At 40.4% G+C, this 17857-nt stretch overlaps 1 protein-coding gene across 3 annotated transcripts in view; it reads left to right on the top strand.

Moving 5' to 3' along the window:
* Window positions 1-17857, top strand: part of PPEF1 (protein phosphatase with EF-hand domain 1) — a 123217-nt gene that overhangs the window by 34821 nt on the left and 70539 nt on the right. For all 3 annotated transcript variants that reach the window (XM_072818342.1, XM_072818341.1, XM_072818340.1), the window contains 2 exons: window positions 12847-12974; window positions 13542-13602. In XM_072818342.1, coding sequence (XP_072674443.1) covers window positions 12847-12974; window positions 13542-13602 — 189 coding nt within the window. The remainder of the gene's footprint in view (window positions 1-12846; window positions 12975-13541; window positions 13603-17857) is intronic.

Genomic DNA, 17857 nt, shown 5'->3' with positions numbered 1-17857 from the left:
ACAATTCTATTTACCACTCAGTGCTCATCACAATAAGAGTACTCTTAGGGAATCATTATATTTTATTTTATTTTTAAAAGATTTTATTTACTGTAGAGATAGAGAGTCGTGGGGCGGGGGTTAGGAGCAGAGGCAGAGGAACAAGCAGACCCTGGGCTGAGCAGAGTCCAATGTGGGGCTTGATCTCACAACCCTAAGATCATGACCTGAGCCAAAATCAAGAGTCAGATGATCAACCTACTGAGCCACTCAGGTGCCCTGAGAATTATTTAAAATGAGTACTTTTCTTTTTTCTTTTTTTTTTTTTTTTAAAAAAAACTATTTATTGATTTAAGTAATCTCTGTAACCAACGTGATGTTCGAATTTGTGACCCTGAAATCAAAAGTCCCATGCTCTTCTGGCTGAGCCAGCCAAGTGCCCCAAGAGTACTTTTCTTTTTGTAAAAGGAGACCACTTTCTTGATCTGAAATTGTGATCCCTCTCAATAATAATTTCAAGTTAATCATTCACTTTTTGGTATGATAATGAGGTGGCCTTGAGGTTTATATAGGACTGCTACTACAAACACATTTATTGCCTGTATGAAATAGGCACACAAAACCAAAACATCCTTTTTATTCTTTACACCAATTAAATGCATCTTCCTTTTTTTTTAAATGCATCTTCCTATTTTTCTTTATTTGCTATGTGACTAATTCACCAATGCTTTAGAAATGTTAAGTATTATGAGACTCTGCCATGGATTATTTAGATATCCATTCTAGAATCATGAGCCTTTAGGGGATAGAGAGTATTTCTAAAAGGATATGAAGTCCTACCTCCCCATTTAAATGTTCTTTACCAGCTTCTAGCCTTGACTAGACCATTCACGAAGAAGCCAGCTTTTAGTCGGATCCTGTTAATTGTTAGAAAATCCTGTTACAAAGAGACATATTTCAACTGAGTGTAAGAAAGGGCATTACCTCAGCCCCAATTGCCAGTTATTTCCCAGAATCAGAACACTTGTCTTATTCGATTATGGCTTTATATGGCATTAACTTTTCAGCAGCTACAGAAGACAAAATTTAATGCTGATCATATCTGACCTTGGGTGAATGAATGTGGCAATAGAACTCAGATTAGTAATTAATAACAAGGGAAACATAAAACAGAATTGCAGTCAAGACATTTAATTTTTTAAAATTCTGAGTGAGAATTAAAGGTCATTATTGAATCGTTGAATAGAACAGATTTCCTATGAGAAAATATTTTAATAATTTAAAATGCTAGTAATACTTTTACATAACTAGATTTCTTACATACTTAAAAATATAAGTTTTTAAAAACTGAGATCTTCATGATAACGATTCTTTTAGAAAATTGGCAGAAATTCATAAAGTAGAGAGGTCACAGTTACTTGCAAACTGTTGTTTTCCTGATTTCACTGATTTAGCTTATAAGTTTGGTATTGTATAGATAAAGCCTCATATTTTCCTGAACTATGGTGTTAGCCAAAGATTACAGTTCTTATGGAAACGTCCACAAAATGGGCTTTATGTAATCTTTGTTGTTCCATTGTCCTGTTGAATAAAAGAAGGCTTTAAGTGGGGGGCATTTAAAAATCTGAGTCCTAATAAATGTGAAGAGAAAGAGTTAGAAAATCACTATTTTGCAACCACCATTGAAAGAATAGATTTGGGCAAAAATTATCCATGGATGTTTTGGAGAACAGAATGTATACAAAGTCCTAAAGCCTTGTTCCTGCAAATTGTTTATTAATTATAAAGAGGAAGCAAATATATCCACAGTAGAGAATTTTAGGTAGACCCTATGGGGTGACCCGATTGGGTAGAGGGGTCAGCTGCAAGGGTGGTGAAAGAATTCACCTGAGGCAGAACAAAGGAAATAGAAGTTTATTGGATACATGGCAAGGGGGCAGCAGGCAGGACAGCAGAGGAGAGACTGTCTGCCAGGAAGAGGGGATGGGGGCGTAATTATGATGAGGAAAGTGAGGAGATTGGGGATCCTATGAAATTTCCCTTTTTTGGTACCCATGCCTGGTTGTAAGTAGCCCATTGGTCAGCGAGGGCCTATGGCTCTTTGGGGGATGGTCTCCTAATGAGCCAGTTTTCATTCAGCCAGCTGGTCGAGTTCCTATTACTCAAGCCTGCTGCCCAAAAATGGCCTCTACAGGCACCTCCTAAACCAAACAATCTAAGTTCATATCACCAATAATGAGACAAACGAACATCATGTGCCTCCTGATGTAACCTACTTGAAAAAGTCTCATTACTTATTCCTGCCAAAATATATAACCTGAATCTAATCATGAGGAAATAGCAGACCCATCCAAATTGAGGGATATGTTAAATAACTAGCCTGTACTCTTAAAAAATTTCAGTATCTTTAAAGAGAAAAAAAGGCTAAGGAATTGTTCTAGAATAAAGGAGACTGAAGAAATGATGGTATTATGGGTGGAGAGAGAGAGCACAAGAGAGAGAGTAGGAGAATGCATATATGACAAAATATTAACAGTTGCACTATTCTTACCTTTCCCCATATGTTTGAAAATGTTTCAAAACAAAAGGCAAGAATATCCCAGTCCTGTACAACCTGAGCTTTTTGGCGAGTCTGTGATGGCTGTAGCCTAGGGTTCTGCCCTTTGGGAGTGTCATTTATTAGTTCTTCCTTGTTTTTGCCTTCTCCCACCTTTTATATCCATCACAGACTCTGTGTACCACGTCCTGGCATCATCTTGAGCAGCTTCACTGTATCCATGAACAGCCCCAAATACACTGGTGTCTCAGTTCCTTGACCTCCTAAGCTCCAGCATCCCCTTACTCACTCTACTTGAACTACTTGCTCCTGTGTCCTGGTCCCTATGGCCACCCGGATCAGCTCTGCCTCTGCAGTCTTTATGACCATTATCCCATTTTCTGATCACTTGATCTTCATTGAAACCTCTGGACCTTAGCCCCTTCCCATGTGTCTCTGTCTCCCAGCCCCCTCTTGTCTTCACTTTCTCTCCCCATCTTCTATCGGCTATCACTCAAGCCAGTTAACAGATCATACACAGTAATCATACTTTAGGCAATTCAAAAGAGAAGTAATGGGTGAAATGTTTAATGTTCCTAGAACACTTGCTAGCAAACTTTGCTACAGTTCCTTGATGGGAAAGTCAAGGATATTAGTGACTTGACTTGAAAATTTTCTACAGGGATGATTCATAGATATACATATATACATATATGTATATATGTATATATATGAATATATATGTATACATATGAATATATATGTATATATGAATATATATGAATATATGTACATATATGAATATATACATATATATTTTTAGTAGCCTTTATTTTTTATTTTTTTTAATAAATTTATTTTTTATTGGTGTTCAATTTACCAACATACAGAATAACACCCAGTGCTCATCCCGTCAAGTGCCCCCCTCAGTGCCCATCACCCATTCACCCCCACCCCCCGCCCTCCTCCCCTTCCACCACCCCTAGTTCGTTTCCCAGAGTTAGGAGTCTTTGTGTTCTGTCTCCCTTTCTGATATTTCCCACACATTTCTTCTCCCTTCCCTTATATTCCCTTATATTCCCTTTCACTATTATTTATATTCCCCAAATGAATGAGAACATATAATGTTTATCCTTCTCCGATTGACTTACTTCACTCAGCATAATACCCTCCAGTTCCATCCACGTCGAAGCAAATGGTGGGTATTTGTCGTTTCTAATGGCTGAGGAATATTCCATTGTATACATAAACCACATCTTCTTTATCCATTCATCTTTCAATGGACACCGAGGCTCCTTCCACAGTTTGGCTATTGTGGACATTGCTGCTATAAACATCGGGGTGCAGGTGTCCTGGCGTTTCATTGCATCTGTATCTTTGGGGTAAATCCCCAGCAGTGCAATTGCTGGGTCGTAGGGCAGGTCTATTTTTAACTCTTTGAGGAACCTCCACACGGTTTTCCAGAGTGGCTGCACCAGTTCACATTCCCACCAACAGTGTAAGAGGGTTCCCTTTTCTCCGCATCCTCTCCAACATTTGTGGTTTCCTGCCTTGTTAATTTTCCCCATTCTCACTGGTGTGAGGTGGTATCTCATTGTGGTTTTGATTTGTATTTCTCTGATGGCAAGTGATGCAGAGCATTTTCTCATGTGCATGTTGGCCATGTCTATGTCTTCCTCTGTGAGATTTCTCTTCATGTCTTTTGCCCATTTCATGATTGGATTGTTTGTTTCTTTGGTGTTGAGTTTAAGAAGTTCTTTATAGATCTTGGAAACTAGCCCTTTATCTGATACGTCATTTGCAAATATCCTCTCCCATTCTGTAGGTTGTCTTTTAGTTTTGTTGTATCCTTTGCTGTGCAAAAGCTTCTTATCTTGATGAAGTCCCAATAGTTCATTTTTGCTTTTGTTTCTTTTGTCTTCTGGATGTATCTTGCAAGAAGTTACTGTGGCCAAGTTCAAAAAGGGTGTTGCCTGTGTTCTCCTCTAGGATTTTGATGGAATCTTGTCTCACATTTAGATCTTTCATCCATTTTGAGTTTATCTTTGTGTATGGTGAAAGAGAGTGGTCTAGTTTCATTCTTCTGCATGTGGATGTCCAATTTTCCCAGCACCATTTATTGAAGAGACTTTCTTCCAATGGATAATCTTTCCTCCTTTATCGAATATTAGTTGACCATAAAGTTCAGGGTCCACTTCTGGGTTCTCTATTCTGTTCCATTGATCTATGTGTCTGTTTTTGTGCCACTACCACACTGTCTTGATGACCACAGCTTTGTAGTACAACCTGAAATCTGGCATTGTGATGCCCCCAGCTATGGTTTTATTTTTTAAAATTCCCCTGGCTATTCGGGGTCTTTTCTGATTCCACACAAATCTTAAAATAATTTGTTCTAACTCTCTGAAGAAAGTCCATGGTATTTTGATAGGGATTGCATTAAATGTGTAAATTTCCCTGGGTAACATTGACATTTTCACAATATTAATTCTGCCAATCCATGAGCATGGAATATTTTTCCATCTCTTTGTGTCTTCCTCAATTTCTTTCAGAAGTATTCTATAGTTTTTAGGGTATAGATCCTTTACCTCTTTGGTTAGGTTTATTCCTAGGTATCTTATGCTTTTGGGTGCAATTGTAAATGGGATTGACTCCTTAATTTCTCTTTCTTCAGTCTTATTGTTAGTGTATAGAAATGCCACTGATTTCTGGGCATTGATTTTGTATCCTGCCACGCTACCAAATTGCTGTATGAGTTCTAGTAATCTTGGGGTGGAGGCTTTTGGGTTTTCTATGTAGAGTATCATGTCATCAGCGAAGAGGGAGAGTTTGACTTCTTCTTTGCCAATTTGAATGCCTTTAATGTCTTTTTGTTGTCTGATTGCTGAGGCTAGGACTTCCAGTACTATGTTGAATAGCAGTGGTGAGAGTGGACATCCCTGTTTTGTTCCTGATCTTAGGGGAAAGGCTCCCAGTGCTTCCCCATTGAGAATGATATTTGCTGTGGGCTTTTCGTAGATGGCTTTTAAGATGTTGAGGAATGTTCCCTCTATCCCTACACTCTGAAGAGTTTTGATCAGGAATGGATGCTGTATTTTGTCAAATGCTTTCTCTGCATCTAATGAGAGGATCATATGGTTCTTGGTTTTTCTCTTGCTGATATGATGAATCACATTGATTGTTTTACTTGAGTAGCCTTTACAATTTGTCTTCTTTGTCCAGAAGCTTCTGATTTACGTGTTCACAAGTACATGTCCTATTTTGTCCTTGAATGGTTACTTAAACCTTTGCTATGTGCAATAATAGGTAGGCTGTAGCTGTGGCCTTAAAAAAAAAAAAAAGAAGGATGAATTAGAATATCTTATAACTGGAGAGAATCTTAGAGATCACATTATTCCAAGTTTTCATTGTTCACATGAGATCCTGAGGACCAGAGAGGTTAAACAATCTGCCCAAGGTTACACAGTTGGCACCTGGTTGAGTCAGAACCAAAATGGAAGTCTCAATATTACAAATCAAAACTGATTTTTGTTATCCCCTGTGGATGGGTTGCTTGCTGGGTGAGTACATGAGTAAATAGAAAGTCAAAGAAATGACCTCTAGTTCTTGCCCCTCTCTGACTGGAACACCAGAAGTTTCTAAGAATGATCAAACTATGATCTCTGTTGTCATTTAAGGAAAGTGATAGTTTTAAGAAGCCTGTCAGTGTTTGGAGACAAAGCCTCATGCTTTACTCTCATTTCCCTCTTGTTTAAGAAAAATGATTTGCAGGGGCACCTGGGTGGCTCAGTCGGTTAAGCGTCCAACCCTTGGTTTGGGGCAGGTCATGATCTCAGGGTTGTGAGATCAAGCCCCACATTGGGCTCCATGCTCAACATGGATTCTGCTTGAGATTCTCTCCCTCTCCCTTGCACCTCCCCCACCCCCATCCCCACCCCCCGCTTGAGCAGTCTCTCTCAAATAAATTAATTAATTAAAAGTTTTTTTTTTTTTTAAAGCAAATGTTTTCCAGGGATAAGAATGCTGTGTGGTGCCCTTGCTGTGCAGGGATGCCACAGTTTGTGGATGAGCAAGCCTCATAGGGTTCTTATTTTGCTTGCTGCCCAAGAAGCAGACTTTGTGACCATCTCATGTCCACTGGGCATGTGCTTTGAGCTGTTTTTCCAGTGAAGTTTGAAGTCTCATTGTGACAGTCACACACTCTAGCAGATGGCAGATATAGAATAGCTGTAAACAAAAATAGCAAGGAAAACTGTGGTCCCAGAGCTGAGCCAGACTCTATTCTCATCATGCTTTGAAGAGCTGAGGAAATAGATGTTTTCCCCCTTGTTTAAAGCCTTTTGCTACTAGATGGTTCATACTCTTTCCAGTTCATTGGAATTCGTTTTAATGAGTTCTATCACATTTGTGCGTCTCTTTCTTCCTGACTGGGTGTCAGGCCCCTTAAAGTTATATGAAATATTTGCTCATCCTGATGCCTCCTCAGGAGGCCTCTGCCAGCAGAATTTCAAAAGCAGAGAGTCTTTAAATGCCTTATTGTTCTGAAGATAAGCTGCTTGTTTAAAGAACTGTCAAATAAACTCTGATTTAAAAAACAAACCAAACCTAAGACTCCACCAGTCAGCATGAAGAGAAACACAAGATGGAAAGTCTTAACTAAAGAGCAATTTCATTCATTCAACAAATACTTATTGAGCATCTACTATGTTCTAGGGACGGTTCCAGACTCAGGGGATATAGCAGCTAACCCAAAAGACTAAAGTCCCAGAGATTACATCCTAGTGGAAGAAGCCAGACAATGACAAATGAGTAAAATGTATGCTATATCAGATAGTGTTAAGTGCTGTGGTGAGGAAATGAGATGGCAGTGGGGGCCTGGAGGCCATTTTAAAAAGGGTGGTCAGAAAAGGTCTTGCTGAGAAAGTAGTGTTGGAACCAAGAATACATTCTCTGAGGGAGTGTGCCCTCTAGATCCTGGTTGGCCCGGTTCTTCTGGCTCCTCACTCTTGGGTTCTGAGATGGTGTGTGTTTGTCCACAGTAGTTTGTGAAATTTTTAATACACTATTATGTATAGTTAGGAAGTTGGAAGTGGGGGGAACACTAGAAGTTGTTAGCCAGGAGGAAGACAATTATTATGTTATTCCCACCTTAGTTTTTTTTTTTTTAAAGCATCTACTATTTATTGAGTGCTTCCTATGTGTCAGGCAACATGCTAAGCATTTTATATGAATCAATCAATTAATATATTATGAATACCTGTATCAATACATTACTAATACATTATTATTATAACAGCCCTAGAAGATATGCATTCATTTGTTCAACAAGTATCCATTGCCAGGCCTTACCTCAGGTACTGGGGATATGGCAGTGAACAAAATTAAAGTCCCTATTCTCATGTAGCTTAGCTAATAGGGGAAGATAGACAATAAACATATAAACATAGGAGTATATGGGATGTCAGCTGGTAAAACGTGCTATGGAGAACAACAGAACAGGTAAAGAGCATAGGGAATGTGAGGTATGGACGCTATGGGAAGGAGGACATTACTGTTGTATATACTGTCTCATTTTTTATGGCCGGTTCCAAATGCCACATTGGGTTGTATAGCATAATGGTATAAGCCCAGTTTCTGGAATTCCAGAAATCCAGATTTGACTCTGTATTCTCCCACTGACAAATGATGTGACTCCAAACAAGTTATTTCTGAGCCTCAGTCTCCTTATCTGTTAAATAAGGGTAATGACACTTCATGGGATGGTTGGGAGGATTAAATCAAATATAATTAAATGATCCACAGAAAGCACCAAGCACAGTGCCTGGCACAAAACAAATGCTCTGAATTTATGATTTGCCTTATTCATTGGCCTCCTACATGGATAGTTAATTTCCTGTAAAATACCATGATAATGACTGCCACCATAGAAAAGAAGCCATTAAAAAACAAGAACCAAAAAAACCCTCAGCTTGGCAATAGAGAATCCACCTGCGCTGGGTACAGGAAATTGGCCAGGTAACTCATTAAACCTATGCTGTTGCTTCCTTCTAGAAACAAAAATAGAAGGCCCTTGGGACACATATGGCAATATCTTTTATTTTTGTTTTTTTTTTCTGCATGGAATTAATGTGACAGGGAAGACAAGCCCTGTTATGTGATGAAGCAGCAGGACCAGAAGCGGATCTAAGCTGTCCAACAAGTTCAGAACTGGACGACACAGATCTTCAACTCTATAGGCAGGGTTGGGGGTTATGAATACAGCAACCCCTCGGGGAGGGTCTATACTATCTGGGCTCTACCCTTTGCCATTTTGGAGGTTTCTGCTCCAGAGGAGAGTTCTCAGCTGGCTAGAGTGGCCCCTCTGTATGTGGTGGGGGTGGGGAGCTGGGGGGCAGTTCTTAGTAATCAGGTGAGGTCACAGAGGTCTGCTGTTGGTACACTCCACTCTGCCCTTCCGGTCTCCTTCCTGTGCTGGGAGAGGGTGTTGGGGCAACCACAGAGCAAAGGAGCAATAGCAGGATGCAGATCAGAGTCCATTTTGCCAGCTGCTGCCTATATACTCCAAATCCCTGTGTGGGATTCCGATAAGGGCCAGAGCCAGAGGGTCCAGGCAGTTTGCTGCTTGAGGCCTAACCTGAGCCTGCTGTTCCCACCCGCTGAGACTGGCTCATCAGGCAAGGTCTCTTCTGGAGGTGGAAACCATAGAGGGATGTGATGAGAGAAGTGAAGGGAAAGAGCTGTCAGTTGGGTATCAAGCCATTCCTCAGTTACAGAAAGGTCTCTGAAGGAGCTCTAAGACACGTGGAGGTAGGCCAGTTACCATCTCTAGGGCTGAGAGAACAAAGGGGAGAGACTGGAATTATTAACATTTAGAAAGTCGGAGGAGGGTTCCCGCAGAAGTCAAACTCAAGCCTTTGAGAGTGGGGGCTGCCCAGCTGGTGCTGGAGTCTCTGAGGGGCAGCCCCAAGGCTGGTTGTGTAAGCACAGTGTACTGCAGACTGGATCTAGTTGCTGCTACAGGGAGACCCTGGGGCAGGAGTGTGTGGGGGGGAACTATTGCCAGGAGACTCTCAGAGGAACAAGAGTACGTCTCTCATCCTCCTCCAGCCTCACCATCTCCCTCTACTGCCCCCGTTGGCAGAGCCAAACCCATAGCACTCCGCTGATCAGAAATGTGGCCTGCAGAGCCCCAGCCTCAGCATCCACGAGCCCACTAGAGAAGTGTGGGGTGACAGCTGACATGTGATAGCTTAGTAGGTGGCATTCGTGCCCATGTGTAGAGGCTCTGGGACCAGATAGCAAGCATAAACAGGCCTGGTGATTTCTGAGCAGAGAAGGGGGTAGGGGATGGCTCAGCTTACTGCCTTTGCAGGAGAAGAGGCAATGCAAGAGCCAGGGAACTGAGCATGGCTGTCAGCCTTCCACACCTACTAGTAAAATATAGTCTATGAAAGTATTGTGTGCTTATCAAATAAAACAGCAACTCCTCCCCAGGGGAGTGTGCCTAGACCTTGGCAAGGGACTGGCCTGAAGCAAGGCAGAGATAGAACACGGGGCTTGGATCACCTATTTCACCTCATGGGGGAGGACTAGAAGTGATAGTATGAGTAATGTGTGTAGCTTACTGCCGGGCATATAGTAGGCATTCCATAAGTGGTGGCTATTATTATTCAAAGGAAGGAAAGATACAAATAGATTAGGGAAAGAAGTAACTGGCTATAGTGGAGAGAGCTGAGAGTCTGGACTCAGAAGACTTGAGTCCATACTACTAGGTAAGTGACTTGAAGCAAGATATTTGCCTCTCTGAACCTGAAGTTTCCTTATGTGTAACATGGAGATGACACTTGTGTGTATGTGCGGGGGAGGGCTAAATATCTTATAGCAGCCCCTTAACAAATGGTAGCTGTTTTGTCCCAATATTAGTTATAGAAATAGTAAGCATGATTATTTATGATCTGTGGTGCTAACCCCAAGCTGAAGAAACTTTAGTGATCCTTTAGCCTACTACATCACTGTGCAGATGCAGAAACCGAGACCCAGCAAAAGGTCAGTAGCTCTAGGGAGGTTAAGAGCGTGGGCTACAGGTCAGTGCGACCTGGCTTCAGTTCTGTGCTGTGCATTTCCACCTGCTGGCTGAGTGACCTTAAGTAGTCTGTCTCAGCCTCAGGGTGCGGTGAGGACTGCAGGAAATGAATCCATGGCCCTGCCCTCAGTAAGTGCTCGGTAAATAGCCCTGGGACAGTTCCTTTGTGCTTGAGGAACAGAGAGAGCCCCCGAGGTGAGAGTTGGTTTATCCTGACCGGGACTGTCCCATAGAAGGGACCTGATAGGTGAGCCCTCCATAATGATATGGTGAGAACAGCTGAGATGTCCAGCCTCCCAATCATTTGCTTTGCCATATTGAACAAATCACTCTATTTCTTCTCCCTGTGGTGTTCCCCTATAATGATCATGATACTTGACCTTATGTCTATTTCCTGGGGTCTTCTGGAAGCTGAATAATGAAAGGGGTGTCTCAAACTAGAGAGTCTTGGAGAAACATAAATAAATACCCTCAGATGACTAGTGTACCACAGCAGTATTAAGCCAAGGATACTGAGACTGGAGGCTAGAATCCTGCTTTTAGAATTCAAATTGTTCTTGTTATAGTCAACTCTTAATTTTTATGTGCTAACTGGGAAAAATTATAGCATGAATAAAAGAAGCCAGCTGGTGTTGATTGCTCTTCGCTCTAAAACTTGAGGAAGGCATAAGAGACTATATTTTAAATCTCATTATCTCTCACCTGATCGCTTTCTTCAAAGCCATGAAGCAACAGGATGATTCAAAGGCTCAGAGCCCCAGAAGAGAGTCAGTGTACTGAATAATCCACAAATGAGACGATGCTTATCACTATAGTAGCCGTTTGTTTAGCCATCTATTAACCAGGCATGGGGCTAAACTCTTCACCAGTAGTAGCTCATTAAATCCTTATCATAACGCTATGAAGGAGGGAGGTGTGTTTGCTTATCCATCAGTTTTGTATCACTTGAATCTCAGGTACAGAAGCTGGAGCGAATCCTACTTTGTAATTCATTGTACCTTGTCATCACTGGTCTGTGTGAGACTCTTTCTTATGTTAGCTAATTAATTTGCTTGTTGTACCCTATACTCATTCACACACACACCCCATAAATAACCAATCTGGTTGTTTAGTGTCTTTTCCTTTGTATATATTCTTATGAATGTATGTTTTGGTTTTGTGTATGTGCGTTTTAAGTTTATATAAAATTATATGTTATATTTCATTGTCTCTGACTTTTTAATGACTGTTCTAACTGAAACACTATATTTTTAAGACCCACCCATGTTGCTGTGGGTTTATTTAATCTATTGCTCCCAGTTGTGGCATAATAGCCAGTGGTGTGCACACACCACAGTTACACATTCTCCTTCCCAGCGATGGACAGCCAGGCTGCGTTGGTGTCAAATTCCCTACTGCCACAAGCAACAAAACAGGGGTATATAGGATTGCTTTGGGGGTATATAGTGAAGAATGGAATGGCTACTTCCCAGGGCATACATAGAATATGAATATTCCTGAGTAGTGCCAGAGGTAGGTGCTGTTATTTTCCCCATTTTACAGGTAAGGAAACTGAAGCTTTGAGAGTTTTAATAACTTTTTTTTTTAAGATTTTATTTACTCATGAGAGACTCAGAAAAATAGGCAGAGACATAGGCAGAGGGAGAAACAGGCGCCCTGCAGGGAACCCGATGTGGGACTCGATCCCAGGACCCCGGGATCACACCCTGAGCTAAAGGCAGACGCCCAACCACTGAGCCACCCAGGTGTCCTGAGAGTTCTAATAACTTACCAGAGTCTCATAGTAATTAGCGGATCTGGGATTCAAATTCACAACTTCTTGTCCCAAAACTCTACTATTTTTTTTTTTTTTTTGATAGAGATAGTGTGCACAAGTGGGTGGGCAGAGGAAGGGACAGATGGAGAGAGAGAATCCCAAGCAAACACCCCCGAGTACAGAACATGACTTGGGGCTTGATCCCACGACCTGGAGATCATGACCTGAGCCCAAATCAAGAATCAGACACTTAACTGAATGAGCCACCCAGGCGCTCCCCAGAAACTCTACTCCTAATGGCTATGCCATCATTATTCTCTGGGTATTTGAGACTTGACATTTTACAAAAACATAAAGGTAAATCTCATTGCAGTGTGTGTTCTTAGAACCTAGAAATCCAGGTGTACTGATTTTGTTTCTGAAGCACCTACGTCCGTGTCCTAGAGCTGCATAGTAACTGGTATCCTCTGATTTTCATATCCTACGTGTCTGTAGTGCTAAAAGCCGCATTGGTCATCCAGAACTGGTACCGAGGTTACAGTGCTCGGTTGAAGGCCAGACAACGCTATGCCCTCACCATCTTCCAGTCTATCGAATATGCTGATGAACAAGGCCAATTGCAGGTCTGTTTTGCCAGTTCATCTCCTTTTGGGTAAAGTGCACCTCATGATCGAGAAAAGGAAAGTTTGGGTCCATTTTAAGCTGAGGAACCTTGGTGAAAGCTTTAACAGAGGGTGATATTGTCTCGGAACTAGCTGCGGAGAGTATGATTTGGGAAGAGGATGGTATTTTTCAATCCTGACATTCACATTTTGAAGAGGGCTGCCAGATGTCTAGTTAACTAACACAAAATGGTCTTCTTCTGTTCTTGGGCATGTGCCCCAGTAGGAAGTAAATTTGTTACTTTATGAAGGAAAAAATATTTTAAGGAGTTAAAACATGAAAGACTTTCCTGAGACGGAACCTGTAAGAATTCTAGGAGAAAATGTAGATGGGCAAGGAAGGCCTTTTTCAAGCTTCCAAAAATGATGTATACTCCAGCTTTCATGCTTATTAGTAGAAAATAAGTACTTTTTAGCTGTAGAGGGGAGGGGGACCCATTAGCACCTTGGGCAGCTGGGAGAGCATTCGCCACCACCATGGCTGTTTGGGGGTCCATTCATTGACTAATGTATTTTTATTTTGTCCAGCTCTCCAACTTCTTTTCCTTCATGTTGGAAAACTACACACAAATACACAAGAAAGATCCAGGTAAGAAAAATGTTTAGTCTTTTGAAAAGCAGTCATTAAATACTGAATTGTCCTCCTCAAGGGATGTCAACTCTGAAGAATGGGAGAACAGTAAGAAATTAAAGTGATGTCCACCTGTCTCATCTTTGCGACACCAAACAACTGGTGAAATCAGTTCAGGTGGCTTTTTTCTCTGATTGTTGTTGACTAAATTTGACTATTTAACTTTGTCACTTTCAAAAAGCCAAATTAGATTTCATTCAAGGTTGATTTGCTGAGCACCTTCTCTGAACCATAATCTGTTGATGTATGATAGTAGCTTAGTGAAGAGGATCTTATTTTTTATGCACAAAACTTTCATGCCGAGAGATGAAAAATATCTTGAGTATCTCATGAAGCAAATCTGGGGGAAATGATGGCTTGAACACAGTTCTCTGTTTTCTGCAGAGCTAGCTGTCTGTCTCTCTTTTTATTATTTATTTGGTCATTCTCAGATGACTAAGCAAATCATTTCAGGGACAGGCAATGTAGGTACGGTTCAAAATGATTTTTAAATTATAGTTATTCCCAAGGCATGCATTTCTCCTGCAAAATCAAGATGACTGTCGTTATCGTCAAGGTAGATGCTAGACTTAAAAACTTATTTCTTTAATTTGGGCCAACCATTTTTTGTTCTAATTAAAAGTGTATGTCATCTAAGAGCTTCTTTTAAATCATCTCCCGAGCACCCTTCACAGTGGCAAAAGAATGGTGTTTTAATGGCATGCTTTGAGCTGAGCGCATATGTATGAAACTAATTAAAGCATTTAATGATCTGTGGAAGCTTTCTAAACGGTAGAATAGCCAAACCTGAGGAGTGGGGAGTGGGTGGAAGTGGGTATTTTGCCATTTTCTTTCTTTTAGATAATTGCAATTTGAAGATAGTTGTTTGCGCTTCATGTTCTTTGGCAAAATATCTCTGAGAGGAAATATAATGATGATGAAATGAAGCAGCACTCTTTTTGCTAATGACCTAATATTTCGATCTGGGCTGTGCATCAGAACCACTTACGGAGATTCATAGCCCCAGATGGCAGGGTTCCAGCCCAGAGATATTTACTCAGGCTCTGTATTTTTTAAAATCTACATGTCAAAAAATTCTGCAGGTGATTTAAAAATATTAAAAAATTTTATCGAAGAAGGAGACAGTGACTTAATCTTCTTATGTAAACTTTTCTTGAAGTATAGCATACATTAAGGCACACAAATTGCAAATATAGGATGCAATACATTTTCTCGAAGTAAGCACACCCTTGTAACCCGCACCCAGAACAAGAAAGAAAACGTTATCAGAGCCACTGAAGCCTATCTCCTGTGCCCCACCCCCTGCCAGTCACTTCCTAACCCCCCCCAGTGATGACTTTCCTGACTTCTACATCCTAGATTGGTTTTGCTTGTTTTTAAACTTCACTCTAAAATGAAAGCACACACTGTTGAGTCTGTCTTTTACTCAATGTCATATTTTGAGAGTCATCCGTGTTGTTGAAATTCGGTCATTCTTATTGTGGAATAATGGTCCATTTTATGCATTTACCAAAATGTATTCATTCTACTGTTTATGGACATTTGAGTTGTTTTCAGTTTGGGTAATTTGAATGATACTGCTATGTGCATTCTTGTACATGTCCTTTTTGGTGAACAGATATATCATTTTCTTTTGCTATATACTCATTTCTGGTTACCTATTGCTGTATAACAAACCCCCCAAATTTAGTAGCTTAAAAACAGCAACCATTTTGTTGCTCATAATTCTGTGGATCAGGCATTTGAACTGGGCTTAGTGGGGATGGCTTGTCGTTGTTCCATCTGGTGTCCGTTGGGCTCATTCAACCTAGCTGGGCTGGGTAGGGAGATCTAGATGGTTATACTCACCTGTCTGGGACTTTGGTGTTGGCTCTGAACTGAGATACCTCAATTTTCCTCATGCAGCCTCTCTGTCTAGTAGGATATCCTGGGCTTCTTTACATAGTACCTGGATCCCAAGAGAACAAAGGCAGAAGCTACAAGGCCTATGCTCTGGAACTCACACAAAGTCAGTTCTCCATATTCTACTGGTCAAAGCAAGTCACAGGACAGCCACAGATTCATAGGGGCTAGGAGAGCTCTATCTCTTGCAGGGAGGAGAAGCAACATTATATTGTAAAGGGATGTGGGTACAAGGGGGCATGACTTACTGAGGGCCAGTATTATAAAGATGTACCACGACCCGAGAGTGGATGTTTTGGGTTACAGGGTATGTGTATGTTCAGCTTTATTAGATGCTGATAATCCATCTTACAAAATTGTTGTACCAAGTTTGTACCACTGCCCTCAGTGGATGAGAGTGCCAGTTATTCTCTATCCTCTTCAGCACTTGGCGTTGTCAGTCCTTTTCATTTAGCCATTCTCTCAGTTATGTAGTAGTATCACATTTCTGCTTTAGTTTGTATTTCTCTGGTGAGCAGTGAAATTGCTTACATTTTTGTCTCTTTAGTGGCCACATCAACATCCTGTTTGGTGAAGTCCTATTCAGGTCTCTTGCCATCCTTTTATTGGGTTAGCTGCTTTTTTCTTATCAATTTTTCAAAGTGCTCTAAGTATTCTAAATATGAGAATATGAATCTCTGTTAGATAAACATATTACAAATATCTTCTCCTGGTCTTTGGCTTTTATCTTCTTAATCGTTAAATGCTGCCTTTTGATAATAGCAGACATTCTTGATTTTTTTTTTTTTTTTTCATTCTTGATTTTTTTTGAAGATTTTATTTATTTATTGAGACACACACAGAGAGAGAGAGAGAGAGAGTTATTTATTTATTGAGACACACACACACACACAGAGAGAGAGAGAGAGAGAGAGGCAGAGACACAGGCAGAGGGAGAAGCAGGCTCCATGCAGGGAACCCGACGTGGGACTCCATCCCGGATCTCCAGGATCACACCCTGGGCTGCAGGCAGCGCTAAACCGCTGCACCACCGGGGCTGCCCATTCTTGATTTTAATATAATACAATTTTTCCCCTTTATGGTTAATACTTTCTGCATCTTCTTTGAGAAATCTTTGCCTGATATGAATGTGCATGCGTGTGTGTGTGTGTGTGTGTGTGTTTGTGCAAAAATAAATACAGGAGAAACCAATAGAATAAACCAGAAACAAATGATCTTGTTTACCTACAGGGGATGAGTGGATGGGTGGGAACAAGGGAGAAAGAATGGGAGAACGGAGTTGGGTAGAGGGCTGAGGGGGGGAGTAACATCCTCTGAATGTACCTTTTTGTAGTTTTGACTCTTAGAACTGTGATAATGTTTCATATCCATAAAAAAATAATTACAAACAGGAAAGAATGTGTGTGTCTGTGTTTCCAAAATAGAGTACACACAGTGACAAATGAATTTAACTGTATTACAAATAATAAGATCACCTGATGGAGTTAAGAAAGAAACAAACTAACCTAAGTAACATTAGAAAGTAGGACTTTAACTATAATATGCCTTGATGATGCTTCATTTATATTTTATTCTGTGTGGGGTTTGCTAAGCTTCTGTGATATCTAGGTTGATATTTTCCATCAGGTATAGGAAGTTTTTACCCATTAATTATTTAAAATATCTTTCAAGTCTAAATATCTTTTTCTTTGTGAATCCCTGCTTGTAAACTTAGAAGGCTTTGAAATATTTAAAATGTGGATTGCTGTGCCTGTATTTCTAGACTTTTTTTATGGTTTGACTTTTAAAAAATTTAGCACTTCATAAGTTTGGGTTGGGATTTTTTATATTAAACCAAAAAAGGAAACTTTGATGCCTAGTGGCTGAAAACAATTAAAGAACACAGCCAAAAAGAAAATGTCCAAGCAGCTAACTAACTTTTCCCACAATGCTTATTTGATAATGTATCTTTTTGCCATGGCTTGTCATGCCTCCTTCATCATGTATTCATTTAAAAATGTGTACTAGGGCATATTTATAGGCTGTGCATTCTCTTATATATATCTCTATATATAATTATAGTTCTAGAATCTTACTGATTGACTATTGTGTGTAACAGAAAAACTAACTTACAGATTACTTCTATAGGTTGATTTTGTCTAAAATGTTTTCCAGCTTTATTGAAATATAGTTGAATCTAACATTGTAGAAGTTTAAGGTATACAATGCAGTGATTTCATATATGTATATATTATGAAATGATGATCACAATAAGGTTAGTTAACACATCACCTCACAGTTACAATTCTTTTGCGCATGGTGAGAACTTTAA

The sequence above is a fragment of the Canis lupus genome, chromosome X (assembly GCF_048164855.1).
Source record: "Canis lupus baileyi chromosome X, mCanLup2.hap1, whole genome shotgun sequence".
In the NCBI taxonomy this organism is placed as follows: domain Eukaryota; kingdom Metazoa; phylum Chordata; class Mammalia; order Carnivora; family Canidae; genus Canis; species Canis lupus.
Note: the sequence above shows the minus strand (reverse complement) of the source record. Positions and strands in the feature narration are given on the sequence as shown.